The sequence below is a fragment of the Rana temporaria genome, chromosome 11 (assembly GCF_905171775.1).
Source record: "Rana temporaria chromosome 11, aRanTem1.1, whole genome shotgun sequence".
Classification (NCBI taxonomy): domain Eukaryota; kingdom Metazoa; phylum Chordata; class Amphibia; order Anura; family Ranidae; genus Rana; species Rana temporaria.
Window position 1 is genome coordinate 142454741 of NC_053499.1, and position 24326 is coordinate 142479066.

Sequence of the window (24326 nt, forward strand, 5' to 3'; positions counted from 1 at the left end):
GAGGACTCTGATGTAAGGGGGAACACTGTGGCCTCTGGTGTAAAAGGGAACTCTGATGTAAGGGGTGCTCTGAGAACCCTGATTTACTCACTCAGAGGCAGGAGAGAGAAGGGGGGAGACTTCAGTCACAGACAGGGATGGTGAGCCCACCCACACCTTGGCAGTCAGCACCTCCCATCCAGATGTATCTGGGGCTACTGGACTTTCAATTTCTGCCCCCCTTTCCTTTTCTGAGACACAGCGCTAGGGATTGGAGTGTGGGCAGACACAGAGGGGTAGGAGGGGAGGAAGAGGAGCAGATCAAGCCCTCTCTCCTGTCTTTAATAAAGCAGTCCATAAATTCATTGCAATAGGAATTTTGTAAGAAAGGGGTTTTGCTAAGAAACCTCTAAAGGGTTAACCACTGCTAAAGGGATGCCGATCCCACATCAGAGGCCTGAGATTTCACCAGATGGTTAATGAATGGACCTGGCCATACAGGGAACAGGACATGATGGAACAGAGATCAGATCAGAAACAAAGGTAGGAATCTGCAACAAGTTCAATCATATTCTGCAATGTACATAGATCACCCGGGGGGATTGTCATAAGTGAAGTCACACTTCAAAGTTGTCCATATAGGTGTCTTTATTCTGCCCTCAAAGCATTCCATCCACCATAGGGGGATCCATTAGATACTGGGAAGTATCAGCCAGGAAAATCAAATACAGAGCCAGCACACTAATGGCCTGTAGCCCATGTTCACATGGGCCCGTTGTGACATGTCAAATTGACGGCTATTGCCGGTGATCTGACAATATGGTTCCGGGAATCGAGGTGGTTCCTGTAAGGACTGCGCAGGCGCAATCGTAGCCGACGGATATCACCGAACCTCCAGGACGACGTGGAATTTGAGGTAAGTGGCCAGTCGGCCTCACGTCCTCGCTAAGGATGAGCTCCGGTGTGTTCGCATAGAACACGTGCAGAGCCCGCCAGGAAGTCGGCACCCGCGCTGCGCTAATCACAGCCAGGCCAGACATTTCCCAATCTCTGCAGCCAAGCATCGGACAATGTCTGCCTGGCTGTGATTAGCGCAGCGCGGGTGCCGACTTCCTGGCGGGCTCTGCACGTGTTCTATGCGAACACGCCGGAGCTCATCCTTAGTCCTCGCTCAGCCTCCTGGCTCTTTTTTTAACATCCTCCAATCCACGGGGGATGTTAAGGAATGAGCCTGGATGCCGGCTGAGGTTCGGAGATTTCCGTTGGCAAGGATTGCGCCTGCGCAGTCCTTACAGGAACCATCTCGATAGAGGAACCATACCGACAAGTCATCACCGGCAACTGCACTAATTCCCAAAAGCAGTTCCTCTACAACTTTTGGCGACTTTGGGGGGCGATTTGAATAGACATCTGTGTACATGAACCAGCGTAGATATCTGTCAAATCGCCCCCCGAGGACGGACTGCATTCCTGGTTTGAAATCGTGCGCGTTCAGTTCGCACATTTTCCAAACTCGCCCTCAATGTGAACCTGGGCGTACACACCATCCAAAACTTTTGACTTTTTCGCTTCTACAAAGGGGGGGCCCCAAAATTGGTCTACAGATTGGAACTCAATAACAGCTGGGTGAAGGAAACCCCATAATAGGTCTATAATTGGGGGGAGGGACAGAGAGAGCCTCATAATTGAGCTATAACTGGGATGGGAGTACAGAGGGGACCCTATATTACGTCTATAGCTAGGTGATACAGAGGGGACCCTATATTACGTCTATAGCTAGGTGAGTACAGAGGGGACCCTATATTACATCTTCAGCTGGGTGAGTACAGAGGGGACCCTATATTACGTCTATAGCTGGGTGATACAGAGAGGACCCTATATTACGTCTATAGCTGGGTGAGTACAGAGAGGACCCTATATTACGTCTATAGCTGGGTGATACAGAGGGGACCCTATATTACGTCTATAGCTGGGTGAGTACAGAGGGGACCCTATATTACGTCTATAGCTGGGTGAGTACAGAGGGGACCCTATATTACGTCTATAGCTGGGTGAGTACAGAGGGGACCCTATATTACGTCTATAGCTGGGTGAGTACAGAGGGGACCCTATATTACGTCTATAGCTGGGTGATACAGAGGGGACCCTATATTACGTCTATAGCTGGGTGATACAGAGAGGACCCTATATTACGTCTATAGCTGGGTGAGTACAGAGGGGACCCTATATTGCGTCTATAGCTGGGTGAGTACAGAGGGGACCCTATATTACGTCTATAGCTGGTGGAGTACAGAGGGGACCCTATATTACGTCTATAGCTGGGTGATACAGAGGGGACCCTATATTACTCTATAGCTGGGTGATACAGAGAGGACCCTATATTACGTCTATAGCTGGGTGAGTACAGAGGGACCCTATATTACATCTATAGCTGGGTGAGTACAGGAGGGGACCCTATATTACATCTATAGCTGGTGAGTACAGAGGGACCCTTTATTACGTCTATAGCTGGGTGAGTACAGAGGGGACCCTATATTACGTCTATAGCTGGGTGAGTACAGAGGGGACCCTTTATTACGTCTATAGCTGGGTGAGTACAGAGGGGACCCTATATTACGTCTATAGCTGGGTGAGTACAGAGGGGACCCTATATTACGTCTATAGCTGGGTGAGTACAGAGGGGACCCTATATTATGTCTATAGCTGGGGGGAGACAGAGGGGATCCTATATTATGTCTATAGCTGGGTGATACAGAGGGGACCCTATATTACGTCTATAGCTGGGTGAGTACAGAGGGGACCCTATATTACATCTATAGCTGGGTGAGTACAGAGGGGACCCTATATTACGTCTATAGCTGGGTGAGTACAGAGGGGACCCTATATTGCGTCTATAGCTGGGTGAGTACAGAGGGCACCCTATATTACGTCTATAGCTGGGTGAGTACAGAGGGACCCTATATTGCGTCTATAGCTGGGTGAGTACAGAGGGCACCCTATATTATGTCTGTAGATGGGGAAGACCGAGGGGACCCTATAATAAGCCAGTAGATGGGGGAGGACAATGGGGAACCCATATTAGGTCTATAATTGGGGGGAGGGACAGAGGGGACCCCATAGTATGTCTATAGCTGGGGGAGAACAGAGGGGAACCCAAGATTAAGTCGATAGCTGGGGGGGAGGACAGAGGGGAACCTACTGGTGATGGACCCTTCGATCTCATATTGGCAGGCGCTGAGTCCCATCAGATCATTCACTGCTAATCCACTTGTGTGTAACCTGATCCTCTCTGCCTGAGAGATGTGCCAGCTTGGGGAGCGTTACTAAGAGAAGCCGACAGGTAACTATGGAAGAGCGATGGTTGCTAAGAGACCATCATGGGGGGGCAGTACGTCACTGCATCATTATCATAACTTACTGCGTCATCTTCGTCTCTTCCTCGCTGTCACTGTGATAACACGACATCTGCAACCTGCAATAAGAAAGATCGTTCTTTCAAATCTGTATATAGATCGCCGATAACCTCCTGTGTACTCCATATATTTCAATAATGTCTGTATTCCCCAATATTCTCTATATACCCCCCCCCCCCATAATATTTTCCCAATCTATATATACTCTCACTATTGCAATATTGTCTATATAACACCAATCATCTTTATATACTCCCAATATTCTCTATATACCTCAAAATGATCTACATACCCTAAATATTCCCACCATATATAAATCCAATAATAAATAATAATAAAAACTATATATATATATATATTCATTCAATATTCTCTATATACCTTAAATGTTATTTATATACCTACTATAATCTAAAAATAACCTAATTATTATTTCTATACCCCCATAATTTACACTAGGGTTGTCCCGATACCACTTTTTTAGGACCGAGTACAAGTACCGATACTTTTTTTCAAGTAGTCCGCCGATACCGAATACCGATACTTTTTTTAAATGTGTCCCCAAATGCAACCATGTCCCCCCCATATGCAGCCATGTCCCCCACATATGCAGCCATGTCCCTCTAGCCATGTCCCTCACATATGCAGCCATGTCCCTCACATATGCAGCAATGCCCCTCTAGCCATGTCCCTCACATATGCAGCAATGCCCCTCTAGCCATGTCCCTCGAGGCGGCGGCGCGATGCGGCGGCAGCGGGGGGGGGGGGGAAAGGGGGGGGGAAAGTATTCTATTTAGGTATCGGGGGTATTTGCGCGAGTACTCCCGCAAATACTCGGTATCGGTCCCGATACGATACTGTATCGGTATCTGGACAACCCTAATTTACACCCAATAATCGATTATATACCCCAAAATATTCTTTATATACCACCAATATAATATTACACCCCAAATATTGTCTACCACCAATAATACACCCCAAATATGCTTTATATATTTACTATAATCTATATATAACCAAAATATTCTCTCTCTCTCTCTATACCCCATAATTTACACCCAATAATCAATATATACCCAAAATATTCTTTATATACCACCAATATAATATTACACCCCAAATATTTTCTATCTACCCCCCAATAAATACACCCCAAATAATATCTATTATCCCCCAAAATGTATATATACACCCAAATATTCCAATATTCTCTATATACCCCTAATGATATACCCAAAAGATATTCTATATAAACCCATAATATCCAAATATTCTCTATATACCCCCAATGATTTATCCCAATATTCTCTATATACCCCAAATATTTTCTATGTACCCCCATAATATATCCCATATAATTTATATGAACCCCCAAATATTCTCAATGTACCCCCAATAATATATCCATATACCATAATTTATATGTACCACCAAATATTGTCTATATACCCCAAATGTTTTCTATGTACCCCCAATAATATATCCATATAATTTATATGTACCACCAAATATTCTATATAAAGCCTCAAATATTCTTTATATACCCTAATATTATATAACAAATATATACCCCACATATTTCTCTATATACCCCAGTTACACCCCAATATTCTCTGTATACCCCTTAATATTCTCTACATACCTCCAAACAATTCCAATGCTCTTTATATACCCCCAATATTATAATACCAAAAACCTACCCCTTGTCATCTCTTTATAGCCCCAAATTATCCAAAAAACAAATAATCCAATAAAATTAAAAATTAAATAAAATAATCCAAAAATTCTCTGTATAACATCTTCCACTCATCTCTGTATAAGGCTGATCATATGGTATACAATCTCTATACAATCTCCTTTTGTACAGTATATGGGGATAACCCTAAGCAATGCATTCCGTTTCAATCCAAACGAGTATGTCCTTGTACTAGATCTGAAGGCGTTTGTACAATCAGATTGCATAGTGTATGGTCAGCCTAACTCCACATAGCACACATCCTCTGTATTTTATCTTACTCTGATTCATCTTCATCTTCATCTTCCTCCAGAATCCAAGACAGACGGCTGAGGAGACAGAATATTCTATTACTGCCCAATGTAATAATAGTATGTGGACTGTGTGTGGGGGGGGGGAGACATTAGAGTGTAAGCTGTCTGACGCTGTGCCTGGCTCGGTGTTCTCTGTACAGCACTGTGGTATATGTCAGAGCTATATAAATGTATAATAAAATTAATAATGTGTGGCTGTGGGGGCAGGGCCGCCATCAGGAATTATGGGGCCCCTTACACAGCTTCAGGCATGCGCCCCCTGGAGCAGAGAAGCGGGGGGGTGCCATGTGACGTCGGGGGGCTTTGGGTGCTGACGAACAAAAAAAAAAGGGGGGGGGGTTGCCATCCGGGGGCCCTGTGGACCTCTGGGCCCTTTAAAAAAAAAAAGATAGATAGATAGATAGAAAGGGGGGGGGGTTGCCATCCGGGGCCCTGTGGACCTCTGGGCCCTTTAAAAAAAAAAATATAGATAGATAGATGATAGAAAGAAAGGGGGGTTGCCATCCGGGGCCCTGTGGACCTCTGGGCCCTTTAAAAAAAAAATTAAAAAAATAGATAGATAGAAAAAAAAGGGGGGGGGGGCTTGCCATCGGGGCCCTCTGGACCTTTAATAAAAAAAAATATATATATATATATATATATATATAATATATATATATATATATATATATATATATATATTTATATATATATATATATATATATATATATATATATATATAATTATAGATGGATGGATGGATAGAAAAAAAAGGGGGGGTTGCCGTCCGGGGGCCTCCTGGGCCCTTTAATAAATTTTTTTTATATATATATAAAAAAAAGGGGGGGGGGGTTGCCGTCCGGGCCCCCGGGGACCTCCGGGCCCCTTACAGGTGTACTGCCTGTACCCCCCTGGTGGGGGGACATTGGTGTGTAAACTTGGCTGGTGCAGAAACTGATGTGTGGGGTTCAGTGTTCTCTGTACAGCACTACGGTATATGTCAGAGCTTTATAAATGTTTTATAATAATAATAGCGTGTGATTGTGAAAGGACATTAGAGTGCAAGCTTCTCTGGTGATGTGACTGGCTCAGTGTTCTTTGTACAGCACCCTGGTGTATGTCGGAGCTATATTCACTTACTCATTGTCGCACTCGATGACTTCTCTGTCCACCCTGTAAGTAAATGACATTTGTGAGGCGCAGTAAAAGTTGTCACATTTGCAAATCTGATGACGTTTGGGATCCTTTGTCATACGTGGATTTCTGGGACGTTGTGTCTAGTGTATGGATACACCTGTGTGGATCTCTGCCCTTACAATGCATGGTAGCTTTGTTTCTGCCTGGGGTGTGCAGGGGTAGGTGCAGATACATAGGCCCAGATTCACAAAGCACTTACGCCGACGTATAACACGCTACGCTGACGTAGGTGCAAATGTGCGCCGGCGTATGTGTGCGGCAGACCCACAAACCAACATGCGCCTAAAAACACGCTACACCCCACCGATGTAGCTTGTACACGCCGGCGTAGGGTGGGCGCACATATGGGCTGGGCGCATGGTGCTGCTCCCATTGATTAGCCATTCAAACATGCAAATGAGGGAAATACGCCGATTCAAGAACGTGCGTGTGCCCGGCGCATGCTACGCGAGATGCGCGTAAGTTGTACGTCCGGCGTAAAGTTATTCCCCATGAAAGAGGTGCAACCCGGCAACAGGTCTGCACCAGGGAACACAAGCCGGCGTATTGTGCGTTGGACGTGTGTCTGGCTGAGCGTACGTTATGTTCACGGCGTACGCGGTGATCCGACGTAGCTTAGGCAGTTGTGCCGGCGTGGTTGTGAGCAGGCGCAGGGGGGTGCTGTGCATGCGTCCATGTCACGGCGCATGCGCAGTTCGTGATACGTACCTGTCTGGTGCTCGGCCCATCATTTGCATGGGGTCACGCCCACTTCCACCTACGTCGGCGTGCACCTTCGAAACCCACGCGTAATGTGCGCCTTGCTCTCTGGGAATCTGGACCATAGTCTGTGTGGGTGTCAGGTACGGCTGTCTCTTAGGAGTCCTCAGATGTTCGTCTACATTTTTTTTTTTCTGCCTTCTTATGATTATGGCTAATTTAGTGAAATAAATTTTGCTGAAAAATGACTGATTTTCCTTCAAATGGTCATTTAATTTACCCTCAAACCCTTTCCATAATGCTTTGCAGTGTGTTTGTGTTTCTTTCTTATTTTTGTGTATTTTTTTTTTTATAATAGAATAAAAAATGCAAAAAAGGAAAGCAATAAACCGAAAGGAGAGCCCTCAGGATCCATGTAAAGACCAACCTCTAAACACCCAGAGGAACCAGGGCTGCTTTCTTTACAACCTCGGCTGCACAGATGAATAAATAGGAAGCACCCAGCTCATTCACATACGGAAGCATAGTAAACATACTTGACTATGCTTCAGTGATGAATGGATACATGAGTGATTGGTACTGATCGCACACTGTATTCATTCAGGAAACTAAGGGACCAGTAAATGACATCCCTCTGTGTGCCAGCGGGAGAAAAGGGAAGCCGGCAATGCTGCAAGGGAAATTGGCACACAGGGGGCCCAGAGAGCAGATAGAAGGGGCGCATGCGCTAGAACCAATCCCTTGCAGTGCAGCCGGTGGCAGGGAGAGAAGGAGAATCTGGCAGCGTGCAGTGGGAGACAGAAGAGGATTGGTGTCTGCAATGAGACCGTACAGTTGGCCCTCATGCTCAGCAGGTGCCCCCCCCCTTTTGAACTGATGGTGCCCGGTACAGGGGTGCTGGCGGCCCTGCAAAGAACCATTATTCCACCAGCAATGAATTTTCCTGAAAACCCTGCATTTTTGTTGAGAATTGTGGTTTGACGGATCCCTGACAGTGGGGCCAGATTCACAAAGAGATACGACGGCGGATCTCCTGATCCGCCGTCGTATCTCTTGATCCGCCGTCGTATCTCTGAGATCCGACGGTCGGATCTATGCGACTGATTCATAAGAATCAGTTCCGCATAGATCTCCCTTAGATCCCACTGGTGTAAGTGCCTTACACCAGTCGGATCTTAGGCTGCAATCTCCCGCTGGCCCGCTAGGTGTCGTTGCGTTTTTTTACGCGTCGGATATGCAAATGAGGAGAACCGCCGATTCAAGTCCGAATGCCCGCCCGTCGCTTTTTTTTTAACGTCGTTTGCGTTCGGCTTTTTCCGGCGGATAGTTACCCCTGCTATATGAGGGGTAGCTATTAAGTATGGCCGTCGTTCCCACGCCGAGATTCAAATTTTTACGTCGTTCGCGTAAGTCGATCGGGAATACGGATGGCCGGAATTTACGTAGCCGCCGAAAACATTGACGTCCTAGCGACGTCATTTGGAGCATGCGCACTGGCAAATTTCGCCGGTGACGCATGCGCAGTTAAATCGGCGCGGGAACGCGCCTGATTTAAATTGTACACTCCCCCTAGCCGCGGAATTTGAATTCCGCTGGGGGAGTTACGATCCGACGGTGCAATTTTCGAGGTAAGTGCTTGGTGAATCATGCACTTGCCTTGCAAAATTGGACCGGCGGATCGAAAATCAGATAGATTACGCGGATCTAAAGATCTGCTAATCTATCTGAATCTGGCCCATTGTCTCCAGAAATATGTGTTGTACAGAAGATGTCCCCAGTGGGGTGGAATTATATGCTCCATCCTCACCCTCGGCCCTCCTCCACTTTCGGCATGGCAACTGGAATGGTCAGGCTTATCCCATCCTCCTCCATGGTCACTTCTTTTGTGGCCTCTGACTCCAGGTGAGACTCAATTTCTTCCGTCACCACACTCCGGTCCACCAACTCCTCTATGGCTGTAAGATCAGAGAGTAGGGTTAGCGCTCCATGTACTAGACACTGCACACCATGCACTCACTGTAAAGACATATTGAGTGGGCGAGGGTAGGTAGAAGATTGCAGTTACCAATAGTAACCGACTAAATTTCTCTTTCCCCACTTCACTGAAATATGACTGTTAATTGCTTGTTATGCGTTACCTTCATGTGTGGGCGGGGCCTACTGTCCCTGCATGTGGCGTGCTCACCAATGCCTGAGACCTGGCGGGCTGCGTTCATGTGAAAGTCAACATTAATAGGTGGATTCAGATAGGTTTACGTCGGCGTATCAGTAGATACGCCGTCGTAACTCTGAATCTACGCCGTCGCAAATTTTAAGCGTATTCTGGAAACCAGATATGCTTAAATTAGGCTAAGATACGAGCGGCGTAAGTCTCCTACGCCGTCGTATCTTAGGGTGCATATTCTCGCTGGCCGCTAGGTGGCGTATCCGTTGAGTTCGGCGTAGAGTATGCAAATGACTAGATACGCCGATTCACGCCCGTCGCAATTAGTTACGCCGTTTACGTTAGAGATACGCCGGCGTAAAGATAAAGCTGCTCCCTAGGTGGCGCATCCCATGCAAGGTATGGACGTCGGACCAGGCCTATCTTTTTACGTCGTTTGCGTAAGACGTACGCGAATCGTGCTTGACGTAATTTACGTTCACGTCGAAACGGCGTACTTTGGAGCAATGCACACTGGGATATGTCCACGGACGGCGCATGCGCCGTTTGTTAAAAACGTCAATCACGTCGGGTCACCAGTCATTTACATAAAACCCCCTGTTCCACATTTGAATTAGGCGCGCTTAGGCCGGCCCATTTACGATACGCCGCCGTAACTTAGGAGGCAAGTGCTTTGTGAATACAGCACTTGCCTCTCTAACTTACGGCGGCGTAGCGTATATGCCATACGCTACGCCTGCCTAACGTTGCGCCCGCCTACGTGAATCTGGCTATAAGGCTATGTTAGTACTGATCTAAAATGGAAGTCGCACAACTTCCGTTCCGACTTTGTCGTGAGACGTTGTCTGACTTCCATGCGATTTCAATGAACAAGGTCTGACTTTGAGATGATCACAACTTGTTCTTTGACCATGCAAAACAATTCCTTTTGCTTCTGGTATGGATGAAACCTCACGCCAAATTTATAAAAAAAATGGCGTGGGTTGCCCTCCTGATTCATACCAGGCCCTTTTGAGTCTTGAAGGGGAACCCCACGCCAAAATTAGTGGTTGTGGGGTTCTGCGGGCAGGGGGGCTTATCGGGATATGGAAGCCCTCTTTAAGAAAGGGGGCCCCCGGGTCCCGCCTCCTCCATGTGAATGAGTATGGGGTGCTGTGAAACACTCTTTCCCATTTCTCTGCACACCTTGTCCTACAGAATGTAGAATTTAGAGGGAGACACCGCTCCCGCTCCACCAGTCCAGCTTTCCTCTGCCACCTCACTCCCAGTGACAGAATAAGGTTCCACCGTGCACTAAGCGCTGACCTCGTAACTCCTTCAACTCTCCCGTACCATGCGCAGGGCCACTGTTAGAAATCATGGGACCCCATACAGCCCACCTGATGGGGGGGCCCCCCAACCACGCCTACACCCCACCTAACCTTAGGGCGCAGCGAAAAAGCAGCACTGGCTTTATCAATCTACACCTTCGAAAATGTGCCTCCTCTGCTCCCACCTCCTGGGCCTAGGGTGACCACGTGTCCCGGATTGCCCGGGACAGTCCCGCATTTTGCAGGTTTGTCCCGGGTACCTTCATGCCAGGACAATACAGTGTCCCGGAATAAAACTGACACAGCCACCCCCTGGGCCGATCTGATGGCCCCAAAGAAGGCTGAAAAACATCACCACTTTACTCACTGACATTACTTGTCCTGGCCGGGGATGCCTGGAGGAGCACAATCCCCCGCCCCCTGCTTGTGATTGGAGAAATCGTACATCCCGCCTCTTGTGTCCAATGACTGTGCTGTGATTCGTTACGTTGAGCGTAAAAGCCTTGTCCCCCCTAAATATGAGCGTTAAAGCCTTGTCCCCCTAAATATGAGCGTGGAAGCCTTGTCCCCCTAAATATGAGTATGGAAGCCTTGTCCCCCTAAATATGAGTATGGAAGCCTTGTCCCCCTAAATATGAGTATGGAAGCCTTGTCCCCCTAAATATGAGTATGGAAGCCTTGTCCCCCTAAATATGAGCGTGAAAGCCTTGTCCACTTAAATATGAGCATGGAAGCCTTGTCCACTTAAATATGAGTATGGAAGCCTTGTCCACCTAAATATGAGTATGGAAGCCTTGTCCACTTAAATATGAGTATGGAAGCCTTGTCCACTTAAATATGAGTATGGAAGCCTTGTCCACTTAAATATGAGTATGGAAGCCTTGTCCACTTAAATATGAGTATGGAAGCCTTGTCCACTTAAATATGAGTATGGAAGCCTTGTCCACTTAAATATGAGTATGGAAGCCTTGTCCACTTAAATATGAGTATGGAAGCCTTGTCCACTTAAATATGAGTATGGAAGCCTTGTCCACTTAAATATGAGTATGGAAGCCTTGTCCACTTAAATATGAGTATGGAAGCCTTGTCCACTTAAATATGAGTATGGAACCCTTGTCCACTTAAATATGAGTATGGAAGCCTTGTCCCCCTAAATATGAGTGTGAAAGCCTTGTCCACTTAAATATGAGTATGAAAGCCTTATCCACCTATATGAGTATGGAAGCCTTGTCCACCTAAATATGAGTGTGAAAGCCTTGTCCCCCTAAATATGAGCCTGAAAACCTTGTCCCCCTAAATATGTGTGTAAAACCTTGCCCCCCTAAATATGAGCGTGAAAGTCTTGCCCCCCTAAATATGAGCGTGAAAGCCTTGCCCCCCTAAATATGAGCGTGAAAGCCTTGCCCCCCTAAATATGAGTATGGAAGCCTTGTCCCCCTAAATATGAGTATGGAAGCCTTGTCCCCCTAAATATGAGTATGGAAGCCTTGTCCCCCTAAATATGAGTATGGAAGCCTTGTCCCCCTAAATATGAGTATGGAAGCCTTGTCCCCCTAAATATGAGTATGGAAGCCTTGTCCCCCTAAATATGAGTATGGAAGCCTTGTCCCCCTAAATATGAGTATGGAAGCCTTGTCCCCCTAAATATGAGCGTGAAACCTTGTCCCCCTAAATATGAGCGTGAAACCTTGCCCCCCTAAATATGAGCGTGAAACCTTGCCCCCCTAAATATGAGCGTGAAACCTTGCCCCCCTAAATATGAGTATGGAAGCCTTGTCCCCCCCTATATGAGTATGGAAGCCCTGGATGCCTCTGCAACCTTTGTGAGCATGATGGCCTCCTCACCTATGTATGAGAATAGAAGCCTCCTCCACCTATGTATGAGAATAGAAGCCTCCTCCACCTATGTATGAGAATAGAAGCCTCCTCCACCTATGTATGAGAAATAGAAGCCTCCTCCACCTATGTATGAGAAATAGAAGCCTCCTCCACCTATGTATGAGAATAGAAGCCTCCTCCACCTATGTATGAGAATAGAAGCCTCCTCCACCTATGTATGAGAATAGAAGCCTCCTCCACCTATGTATGAGAAATAGAAGCCTCCTCCACCTATGTATGAGAAACAGAAGCCTCCTCCACCTATGTATGAGAATAGAAGCCTCCTCACCTATGTATGAGAATAGAAGCCTCCTCACCTATGTATTTGAATAGAAGCCTCCTCCACCTATGTATGAGAATAGAAGCCTCCTCACCTATGTATGAGAATAGAAGCCTCCTCCACCTATGTATGAGAATAGAAGCCTCCTCCACCTATGTATGAGAATAGAAGCCTCCTCCACCTATGTATGAGAATAGAAGCCTCCTCCACCTATGTATGATTAGAAAAGACAATGGTTTTGGTTTTGGAATAAGGGTAGGAGTGATTCCCTCCATGCTCATATGTTTTTTTTTTTTTTTTGCCCCAGAAGTTTTTAATTCCGTCATATATATTCTATACAGAGACCGGAGGTTTCATCTTGTTTTCTGTATACCTTCAGTTTGTTGTATCTCCTCTGTAGAGTTACATGGAGTAGACTCCGGTAGGATCTCCAGCTGCTCCCTACATGGTGGACTGTCTTCTCCAATTTCTTCTACATAACACAGATCTGACACAATGATCTCCTCTGCTTGGGGTGCATCTTCAGTTGGCAGGTCCTGGTCCTGGTCCTGGTCACAGGCTCTGTCTGATTGACCCACATCCAAATTTTGCTCCTCGGTGTGGTCATAATTTTCCTCTTGGACAAGCTCCTCGTTGGGTATGTGGAATGACTCTTGCAGACCGTCGGCGTGCCCTTCTGTCTCCTCTGGATGGACATCTTTCTCCATGGGTGGTGTGGTTTGGGTTTGTCTGTCCTCTGTCTGCACTGGTACGTCTTCATCATATGACATCTCTCTTTCTTCATCTGTCTGACACATGGTGTCCTCAGTTTGAGTGTGCTGCTCCTCAGTCTGGATCATTCTGTCCTCATGATGGGGCTCCATTTCTGAGCTGTCTGCACATCTCTTTTCTATATCTTCATCTATATTATTCTGGATTTCCGAAAATAAATGTGAACTTTTTAGATGTGACAGTTCATCTTGCTGGAGATCATCACTGACTTCCTCATCTCCGGGTCTTCCAATGCTATTTGTGGGCGATATTTCAGCTGCATCTATTTGTGTGTCATCCGAGATTGCCTGGAAGGCATCATCCCGTTCCCAGGCCTGCTCTTCCTCTGTAGAAAGGTGCATAGCAATGACTCTGGGCTGTGTAGTGACCTTGGACATCACAGAATGTCCAATATCATCTTCTAGGTCTCCTAAATGTGCCCCATCACCTTCGTGGACTTGACCTGTAATATTGTTGGTGTCTGGTGGCCTGTATATGTGTTTAATAATGTCCTCTTCAGAGCCGTTTGTTATATTCTCATCTACAACTTGCTGGTCTTCCTTTGGTGGATCTTCCAGAAGGTCCTCAGCATTATGTTCTTCATCTTGGGGTTTAGATTCCAGTAGTGGTGTGCCCTGGACCTCCATAGTATGTTCTTCATCTTGGGGTTTAGATTCCAGTAGTGGTGTGCCCTGGACCTCCATAGTATGTTCTTCATCTTTGGGTTTAGATTCCAGTAGTGGTGTGCCCTGGACCTCCATAGTATGTTCTTCATCTTGGGGTTTAGATTCCAGTAGTGGTGTGCCCTGGACCTCCTTATTATGTTCTTCCTCTTGGGGTTTAGATTCCAGTAGTGGTATGCCCTGGACCTCCATAGTATGTTCTTCATCTTGGGGTTTAGATTCTAGTAGTGGTGTGCCCTGGACCTCCTCAGTATGTTCTTCCTCTTGGGGTTTAGATTCTAGTAGTGGTGTGCCCTGAACCTCCTTATTATGTTCATCTTGGGGTTTAGATTCCAGTAGTGGTGTGCCCTGGACCTCCATAGTATGTTCTTCACCTTGGGGTTTAGATTCTAGTAGTGGTGTGCCCTGGACCCCCTCAGTATGTTCTTCATCTTGGGGTTTAGATTCCAGTGGTGGTGTGCCCTGAACCCCCTCAGTATGTTCTTCATCTTGGGGTTTCGATTCCAGTGGTGGTGTGCCCTGAACCTCCTCAGTATGTTCTTCATCTTGGGGTTTCGATTCCAGTGGTGGTGTGCCCTGAACCCCTTCAGTATCTTCATCAGTTCCAGGAATGAAAGTGGTGATCTCCACTGTGCTGTTGCTCAGTTGCAGTTCCGTTTTGGATTTATTTGACGCATTTCTATAGTTCTGCATTTCTTCTTCAGGATCGTTATGTGTCATTTTGCTCTCGTTATACTGTGCACATTGTTGAGTGTCCACTCTCTTCATTTCCTCCTCACAAGCCTCAGGCCTCTCTTCCCTCTTGGGGGTGTCTATAGGTTGTATTTCACCATCTCTCCTGGGTCCATCTTGTGTTATCTGGTTGCTGGACAGACTGAGCTGGCATTCCCCAACTTCCACACAGCTGATAGGAGGTTCTTCGACTGTCCGGTCCATCTGTCCATCATCTGGTGACTGATCTTCTTCTGCACTCTGTGCAGTGTGGGGTTCAGGGAGGACCTGTCTCTCTTCTGCTGAGTGTGGGCTCCATCCTGTCTCTTCTGCACCCTCTGCTTTGGTCATGCCTCTGCTCTGCTCTTCAGGTACCTCGAAGGAGCCTCTCCCTGGAAGGGAGGAGCAGGGCACGGGGTTACCATCATATTCATCATCCTGTCAGTACAGCATTATATTCAGTCCACACTGTCTCCAGATCAGGCCCGTCATTACAGGACAGGCAAAACAAACAATTGCTTGGGGCCCCGAGCTGGCCTGGGGCCCCCAACTTCCCTTTCCCAGGCTGTAGCGTGGCCAAGCTCCTCTTCCATCCTCCTGGAGTCCTGTAAGTCCTGACAGGAAGTGCACACTGAGTGCTCACTTCCTTTCAGTCCGGCTGGGAACGAAATCTCCTGTACCGCGCGGTACCCGGCCTGGCCTGAGACTGGGGGACTGGGAACCCATAATGATAGAACACCAGACTGACAGGAGGAAGAGGAGCTCGGCCACGCTACAGCGGCAGCCTACATTGAAGAAGGGGAGGTGAGAATAGAAAAACATAGGGACTAGGGAGGGGGGGGGGGGGGGGGGGAGTAAGAACATGGGTGTAAAATATTAGTGTATCACTAACGTAGGCTTTGCCCGCGGGGGGGGGGGGGCTTGGGGGCCCCCATTTTGCTTGGGGCCCCCAAATTCCTTAAAACGGCCCTGCTCCAGATGAGGGCAGAGCTCCTGGCAGTGCACATACACTGGGATCCCCAACAGCTCTAAACAGAACCCTCTTGTACCACACCTGCTATCTAGTCCTCATTTCCAGGGACAATTGGAGAAGAATTATCTCAAAATACAACTGTCCCGAGAAATGTCTCTCTGATGACCCCTCATCTATCATTTAATAAATATGTCAGTGTCATGCATACTTTACTCAGTAGTTCCTTCTTCAGTTATAACATATATGAGAAGGCTCCGATCCCGAGGACTGGATTGTGGTGGAGGGGACAGGCGGTGCAATCAGAGTTATTTCATCTCGTAAATTTATGGTGACAATAAGGCAAATTGCAGATCATTTTGCTGGACTAGAGACAATGTTCCTGGTTCTTTATAGTAATATATGTGTATCAGGGCTCAAGTCCTGCGGCAACGCGTGGGAACGGAGTTCCTGCACTTTTTTCACAGCAAGAACGCAGTTCCCTTTGCAGGACTAGAGCAGCTGAGAGCAGCCGAGCCAATCCTTCACTAAGCGCGATGCCCAGCTCGAGTCCCTGTCAGGGGAAGGCGAATCTTAGTAATCCTTTATGTTACTGCCCGCTTCCTGTATATGGATTCATCGGGTAGTGTGCGGGTATTCCGTCACTTCCTCGATGCCGCAATGTCTCCTGGGAGCTTTTGTCATTGTTCCTAGGAGACTTTGCGGAGGTCTGCCGCGAGTTATCGTAGGATTTAGAAAGAACTTGATTAAAAAAAAAAACCATTGCGGTTTAGTAATTATGCATATAAGGGTATCATTTTTTTTTATTTTATTTTTTGGTGGGGGAGTGGATCTTGGGTGGGAGTTCCCACACTTTTTTCCCTAGGACTTGACCCCTGATGTGTATATATTGTACATATGTATACAGCCCTATGCAGTAAGTGTTGCTTGTTCTATACAAGTAAAATGTGTCTTTTATTACACAGGTATGGCTCCACCCACTCCACTCTTATCCAGGGCTGTCTAAATGAGAGGGCACACCTGGGCACTGCCCAGGGGCCCCAGCTGCATGGAGGAGGCAGATACAAAAACTACAGCAGGGAAATCTTAAATCTCACCATTGTGGTAGGGGTAGAGACAAAAGCTCCTGCTGGGAAACCTCATCATTGTGAGAAGAGCATAAGCGCAAACTACTGTGGGGACAGCTCCCTTTATGGGAGGGGTAGAGGCACAAACTATTTCGGAGAACACTCACCAATGTGAGAGGGGCAAAGACACAAACTTCGGCAGGGAAAGCCGACTACTGTGGGTGGGACAGAGGCACAAACCACGCAATGGAAATCTCATCATTGTTGGAGAGGCACAGGCGAAAATTACCGGGGGGGAAATCTCACCATTGTGGGAGGGGCAGAGACACAAACTACTGCTAAAGAATGTCCTCGTGGGATGGGCAGAGACACAAACTACTGCTAAAGAATGTCCTCGTGGGAGGGGCAGAGACACAAACTACTGCTAAAGAATGTCCTCGTGGGAGGGGCAGAGACACAAACTACTGTGGGGAACCATTCTGGAAATCGTCCTGCACCTTATTTAATGTTTCACTAGTTGCGCACAGTACACCAGTACACAGAATACCACTATTTCTTCCTTTCACAACAAAGTGTCCTCCATGTTTTTCTGATAGTCCTAAGGGAGGATGTTGATTTACTGGGTTGGCCCATCCTCTGAGGTAGCGGCAATGCTAGTTGTTTCTGCTCATTAATAAGGTGCAGAGGATTAGTGTGCATTTCCCAAATGCCGTCCTTATGAAGGACACTTTCAGCCTTGTTGAATAAAGAGTTCTGATTCATCAGTGCAGTAACTGATGGCAGCCAATCGGGACTCACTCTGCTTCAGTCTGACCAGTACAGGACCAATTCTCATTGGTTGCAGGTGGAAGCTCTTTATTGGATTTGATAAGTATTATAAGTTAATTGTTGATTATTTTCTGGTACCTACCAGCTGTCTCCTCTTCCACACATGGAATGGTTATTGGCTCCTCTGGGGTGGTCTCTAAATCCTCCACACACAGATTGTCCTCTGCCGTTTCTGATGGTAAGATGCAGACTGCAGGGAGAGAAGGATCTTGGCATTATTGTGCATACAACAAACCGCACACCTCTAGACACTCTGCTCTCCTAGTTTCACCATATTTACAGAGGTCATTCCCATTTCAAGCTCCACCCCTTCTACATTTGGCGATTAATATTTGGGCCGTATCGTCACAAAAATGCATCCATACAATCAGTCTAATTTGTAATGTGTGTGTGTGTGACCCGTGCCGGTGTGTTTTATTACCTCTCACGGAGATCACACTACTCCCCCCCCCCCCCGATAGTGCATTTTCTTTCATCAGAAGGACAGCACCATCTTTGTTCAGGCATCGGCCAAGGTCACCACCTACTTCTTGGACAGAGATGGAACAGTCATGTAAATCCTGGTGCCTGTGCAGTTCTTGGCTGTCTTCACAAATGTCACAGATTACCCCTGTTGCAGCCTTTCACCTTGTGACTTGCAACTAAGTTGCAATGTGCAGTCTGATCACTGGGGGGGAGAGGAGACTAATGAAATGCTTCCTTTTGCCTGCAGCCAAGGCTGGACTGGGACAGAAATTTGTCCCTGGACTTCATCCAGACTGGCCCACTTTGACAGGTCTCTCCCATGGCAGCCGGACAACTCCCGCACCCCCCGCCCCCGGCCACCCAAGCCCCCTCTCCCCCTTCACTAGCCGTTCTACTTTATTAGAGTAGAATGGTTGGTACTGGTACTCTTATAGGCAGTACCTGTGTGGAAGCTAGACATTATTTCACCCGGGGCAAAGAATCAGTTTGGTGCCCCCCTTATAGGACAAGATTAGGCAGAAGTGAGAAACTCCCAGGCCATAGCTGTTGAGTTAGCTGTCTGTCCCCTCCCCCATGCTCCTCTGTCGTCCCCCCTGCTCCTCTAGTCCTCCCCCTGCCTCTTTGTTCCCCCCAGGTGAGTGCTGCGGGGAGGGAGAGGAGGTGAGCGTTGCGGAAAGGGAGAGACAGAGGAGCAGAGGGGGGCAGCGGTCCGCTGTCACTGAAGCCGGCCCACTGAGCCACCGGCCCACCGGGAAACTCCCTGTAGTCCCAATGGCCAGTCCATCCCTGCCTGCAGCAGACTGATGACATCATGTCAGAGCTCAAGGACAGCTTTTTATATATATATATATATATATATATATATATATATATATATATATATATATATATATATATATATATATATATATATATATATATATATATATATATATATATATATATATAATAAAAGGTAGAATTGTTCTAAGAAATTTATACTGTTAATATTGTGCCAAGTCAGGAATTTAAAAATGTGGCCATCTGAGACTATTGACGGGTCCACTTTAATGGAACAAATCATATATAAGAAACAGATTTCAAAGGATTGGGAGATGTGATTGGCTGCAATGGCTTGCCACATATTCTTTATTTGGGGTCAGCCTTATGCAGCGTCTGGCCCAGAGACCAGGGGATTAAAGCCCATGCATTGATACACATTTTAAAATGTTAGGTCATCTGACCAAACGCAGCATCAGGACTTCATGATATCACACAATGTATTGGTGCAAGTTGCAACATTGTTTTGCTGGAAACAATAGAAAGCTAAATACACCGAGTTAAAACACATGTTGTTTGACATATTGATCTTTATTTTCTGTGCAGACTGGCTATCTATGCTAATAAAAAGATCATCACATCTGATTAAATAAAGCCAAACGTCCACAAATTTGAGATGTGACCCTGCGGGGAAAGGGGGGGAGACTGTGACCCTGCAGGGGAGGGGGGGGGGACTGTGACCCTTCAGGGGAGGGGAGAGAACCGTGACCCTGCAGGGGAGGGAGGAACAGATTTGTCACCCTGCAGAGGAGGGGAAGAGAGCTGTGACATTGGAGGGGAGGGAAGAGAACTGTGACATTGGAGGGGAGGACTGAGACATTGGAGAAGAGGTGAGATAACTGTAACACTTGAAGGAAGGGGAGATAACAGTGGCACCCTACAGGGGAGGGGTGAGAACTATGACACTGCAGGGGAGGGGTGAGAACTATGACACTGCAGGGGAGGGGTGAGAACTATGACACTGCAGGGGAGGGGTGAGAACCATGACACTGCAGGGGAGGGGTGAGAACCATGACACTGCAGGGGAGGGGAGAGAACCATGACACTGCAGGGGAGGGGAGAGAACCATGACACTGCAGGGGAGGGGAGAGAACCATGACACTGCAGGGGAGGGGAGAGAACCATGACACTGCAGGGGAGGGGAGAGAACCATGACACTGCAGGGGAGGGGAGAGAACCATGACACTGCAGGGGAGGGAATAAAACTACTAGACTGCATGGGAGGGGAGAGAACTGTAACATTACAGGGGAGTAAAGAGAATGGCACTGTGGGGGAGGGAAGAAAACTGTGACACTGCAGGGGAAGGAAGAGAGCCATGACGCTGCAGGGAGGGAAGGAAACTAGGAGAATGCATGGGAGGGGGGGAACTGTGACAATGCAGGGGTGGGGTAAAAACAGTGGCACTGTGGGGAGGAGTGAGAATGGTGATACTGCAGGGAAGGGGCAGTGTGGCAGGGAAGGGGAGAGAACTGTGGCCCTGCAGGGGAGAGAGGAGCGCTTAGACATTGGCAGCTGTGGGGGCATAGCTGGCACTGCAGTGCAGGGGAGACTGCTGTGATTTTGCAGGGAATGTGGGAAAATTGAGACACTGCAGGGGAGGGGAAAGCCTGGGGGTGGTGTCACTTTCATTCACAGAACACATACACTGCTTACTTCACATGGGTAGAGCCTCTAGAATAAAATAAGGGGGGGGCTTTCATAGGTAGACATGGCTATTTCATGTCTTATTAGTACAATTTGGTTACATCAGGTGTTTTCTGAAGGTGACAAGGTGCACAGATGGTGCAAACCCAATACACGCAGGACAGAAACTACACCACTAGGGATTCTGAGCTCTTTGGGGGCAGCCCTACAGACACAGCCTGTTATTCATACAAGATGTAGCCCAGAACCAATCATAACTCATCTTTTACAGCTGTCACTGATTGGTTGCTCACTGCATTGACCATCATTGACCAATTAGAACAGAAATCACAACGAGTTCTGGTTTTATCTCATTTTATTTAAGTTTCTCCCCTCATTCCTGTCAGTGAGCACATCACATTCTGGGTCCTGCCAGTCATGTAATAGATGGAAAATTCTGGCGGTATGTCGGTCACTGTACACGTATTAATAGATTGCTGCTGTTATTTGTCCAGCTAAGATTGCTAAGACTTCAGTTACAGGGGATATCAGCAGCTAAACCCGCAACTAGGCGCTACAAGCCTCCGAAATCCACTGGATGGCCGTTATCAGTCTGAGAATGAAGCGTATTCTCTATCTTGGTCATTAGACTGGATGGTGAGGTGGACGAAGCGGATGGAGAGGGTGCCGGTCTTCTGTTTTCCATTGTTTCAGGGGTCAGTTACACCCCACTTCCCTCTGAAACAAAGGAGAAGAGAAAACAATTAATATCGTCCAGACTGACCCACACCAAGCGCCATCCATCATCGTACCCCAGAGGAAGGCCATAGGTGGAAGATCTGACCACCATATTCCGTTCCTACCAGTTCACAATCATATGATGCAACCAGAGGGGTCTGTTCTAAGGGATAGACATTCCCATATCTGTGCACCATCTATGGGGACATCCTTCACTGATCAGATCTTCCAACCAACATCCAATGTCTATGAAAAGGATTCTACCATGTTGAGGCATTAGTCCTGGCGTGTGGAGTTCCGAAAAGTCACAGACACAAATTCTCCTGCGCTTGGGAGTAAGCCTGCCCAAAGTGAGTGTGTTATATCTCCAGGGATGGACTGGCCATCGGGACTACCGGGAGTTTCCCGGTGGGCCGATAGCTCAGTGGGCCGGTCGTCACTCAGGGGCGTTGGGAGGGAGTGGCTAGAGCCCGAGTCTCGTATTTCTCATGTAGAATTATTAGCCCCGAGTGTAAACAGTGATTGGTGGGCAAGTGGGGGCGTGTGGCCGCGGTCAGAGTGGAGCTGTCAAAACGAAGCACTGATGTCGGGGATGGGCGGGGCCCCCCCCATCCCCGACATCGGTGCTTAGATGTTGTTAATTTTTTTGCGCAATTGCTTATAGTTTATATACTGTTTTTGTGCGTGTTTGCAAAAATAAAGTGGGCCGATCTGGATGAAGTCCAGGGCCAAATTTTTGTCTCAGTCCAGCCCTGTATATCTCCATCTTGGTTTAATAAGGATAAGCCACGTCTAAAGTCTGGGGATATCAGACTTCTGGTGTGTGGAGGCTATGGCCCGGATTCTTGAAACACTTACGCCGACGTATCTTCAGACTTCTGGTGTGTGGAGGCTATGGCCCGGATTCTTAAAAACACTTACGCCGACGTATCTCTATATACGCCGCATAAGTGCACAGATGCGCCGTCGTATTTACGCGTTGAATATGCAAATGACCGAGCTACGCCGATTCACGAACGTACTTGCGCCCGTCACAGTAGTATACGTCGTTTACGTAAGGCGTACGTCCGGCGTAAAGTTATTCCACCTATAGGAGGCGCATCCCATGCAAAGGTATGGACGACGGAACAGCCGTCGTATTTTACGTTGTTTACGTAGGACTACGTGAATAGGGCTGGGCGTAGGTTACGTTCAGTGATTCGACGTATCTTGGGCGTTAGGTCCGACATGATTCTGAGCATGCGCACTGTGAAGTGCCCACGGGACGGCGCATGCGCAGTTCATTTGGCTCTTCATTTTCATGGGGTCACGGTTAATTTAAATGTATCACGCCCACAACCTTCCTACTTTGAATTGGGCGGGCTTACGCCGGCCAATTTACATTACGCTGGCGCAACGTAGGGAGCGAGTGCTTTGTGAATACTCTGCTTGCCTCTCTGGGATACGTCGGCGTAGCGCATATGAGATGCGCTATGCCGGCACAAAGATGTGCCGATCTACCTGAATCTGGCCCTATGAACCCGTCTGATGCTCGGTATGCATTATACACGAGCAAAGCTCACAATTTGCATAAAAGGTTTCTTATATTTGTCATTGAGAGGTTCCCACCACCACGTGGGTTCAGTAAAAGTCTTATGAGGATCTGTGTAGTGCAGAAATAAAATTCCACCATGGGGTGAAGTCACATGACAGGTGGTGACCCCATAATGAGACGTTTGGTCAGAATACCTCAATTTACCCCTGACGCTGACAGGCCGTACAAAGCTTGTCTGACCCACATTCACAGCACCTGAGCCTCGCTAATCTAATTACAACAAACACCCATAATGCAACGGGAGGAAAGAGGATTATTGAGCACACACTTACTTTGCTCCACTTGGCAGAGCATAACGTTCTGTGAGTCCTGTTGGGAAGAAGAAAATTTGTGTTGCCATCAATATGAAGACAGAACAGGAAGCCTACACTGTCATTCGGTATTACCATGGACCCATAAACGCCATACAGAGGGTCTCGTGGACCCACAAAAATGATACAGTGGGGCCTACAAACACCATACAGGGGATCTCCGTGGGCCCACAAACACAATACGGGAAGGTTCTACATGGGCTTATGAACACCATACAAGGGGTCTCCATGGGCCCACAAACGCAATACAAGTGGGTCGCCATTGGGCATGTTTATCGTTTTCCGTCTGAATTTCTGGGAATTTCGCGTTTGCTTTAAGAAACGATAATGAACGCGCAGAATCCGAAATCCGAACGATCCGACATAAAAAATGCTTTATTTTCGTTTTTGCTTCGTCGCGAAACAACAGTTCGATATAGATAGAAGATTCGGCATGACGGTGTCTATCAAACCTGCAGTTGAATGTGTCAAACCTAACTCTATTAGTCCAAGATTATTCTACATAGAGAGAAAAGATTCAACATTATAGAGACATGAAGATTAGACGAAGCAGCTAAAAACATACGATCGCTGCCAGCGGACATTTATGGTCAAATGCTCCGCCCATAGGCTATAGAACAATTCTTAGCTTCGTCGAATCTTCTTAGAACATTCGACAAACGCCATAAGCCTTCAATGACAGATTCGACCCTAATTCGAATTTTCAGACGAATGCATTTTTTTAACGAAACAAAATAAATAAAAACGAATTTCGGAAGTAACAAATTTATTTATTTTTCGGACGAAAACGAAATTCTGAAACAAAATATTTCAG

The 24326-nt window shown here is 47.2% G+C and overlaps 3 protein-coding genes across 7 annotated transcripts in view; 1 reads left to right on the forward strand and 2 right to left on the reverse strand.

Moving 5' to 3' along the window:
* The window catches only part of LOC120916834 (cyclic nucleotide-gated cation channel beta-1-like), a 15147-nt gene extending 13664 nt beyond the window's left edge, over nucleotides 1-1483 (reverse strand). The window contains exon 1 of the mRNA XM_040327777.1: nucleotides 1301-1483. Coding sequence (XP_040183711.1) covers nucleotides 1301-1483 — 183 coding nt within the window. The remainder of the gene's footprint in view (nucleotides 1-1300) is intronic.
* Nucleotides 432-24326, forward strand: part of USB1 (U6 snRNA biogenesis phosphodiesterase 1) — a 92345-nt gene continuing 68450 nt past the window's right edge. The window contains exon 1 of one of the 2 annotated variants that reach the window (XM_040329265.1): nucleotides 432-522. The gene's annotated coding sequence lies outside the window, so the exon portion shown is untranslated. Of the gene's footprint in view, nucleotides 523-3229; nucleotides 3320-24326 lie in introns of those variants that run through there. The other variant, XM_040329267.1, reaches the window with a different exon arrangement.
* Nucleotides 5378-24326, reverse strand: part of LOC120917756 (cyclic nucleotide-gated cation channel beta-1-like) — a 37827-nt gene continuing 18878 nt past the window's right edge. For all 4 annotated transcript variants that reach the window (XM_040329261.1, XM_040329262.1, XM_040329259.1 and 1 more), the window contains exons 16-21: nucleotides 23474-23510; nucleotides 18044-18151; nucleotides 13326-15488; nucleotides 9128-9275; nucleotides 6565-6597; nucleotides 5378-5459 (exon numbers count right to left, since the gene is read on the reverse strand). In XM_040329261.1, coding sequence (XP_040185195.1) covers nucleotides 5408-5459; nucleotides 6565-6597; nucleotides 9128-9275; nucleotides 13326-15488; nucleotides 18044-18151; nucleotides 23474-23510 — 2541 coding nt within the window. In that variant the 3' untranslated portion in view covers nucleotides 5378-5407. The remainder of the gene's footprint in view (nucleotides 5460-6564; nucleotides 6598-9127; nucleotides 9276-13325; nucleotides 15489-18043; nucleotides 18152-23473; nucleotides 23511-24326) is intronic.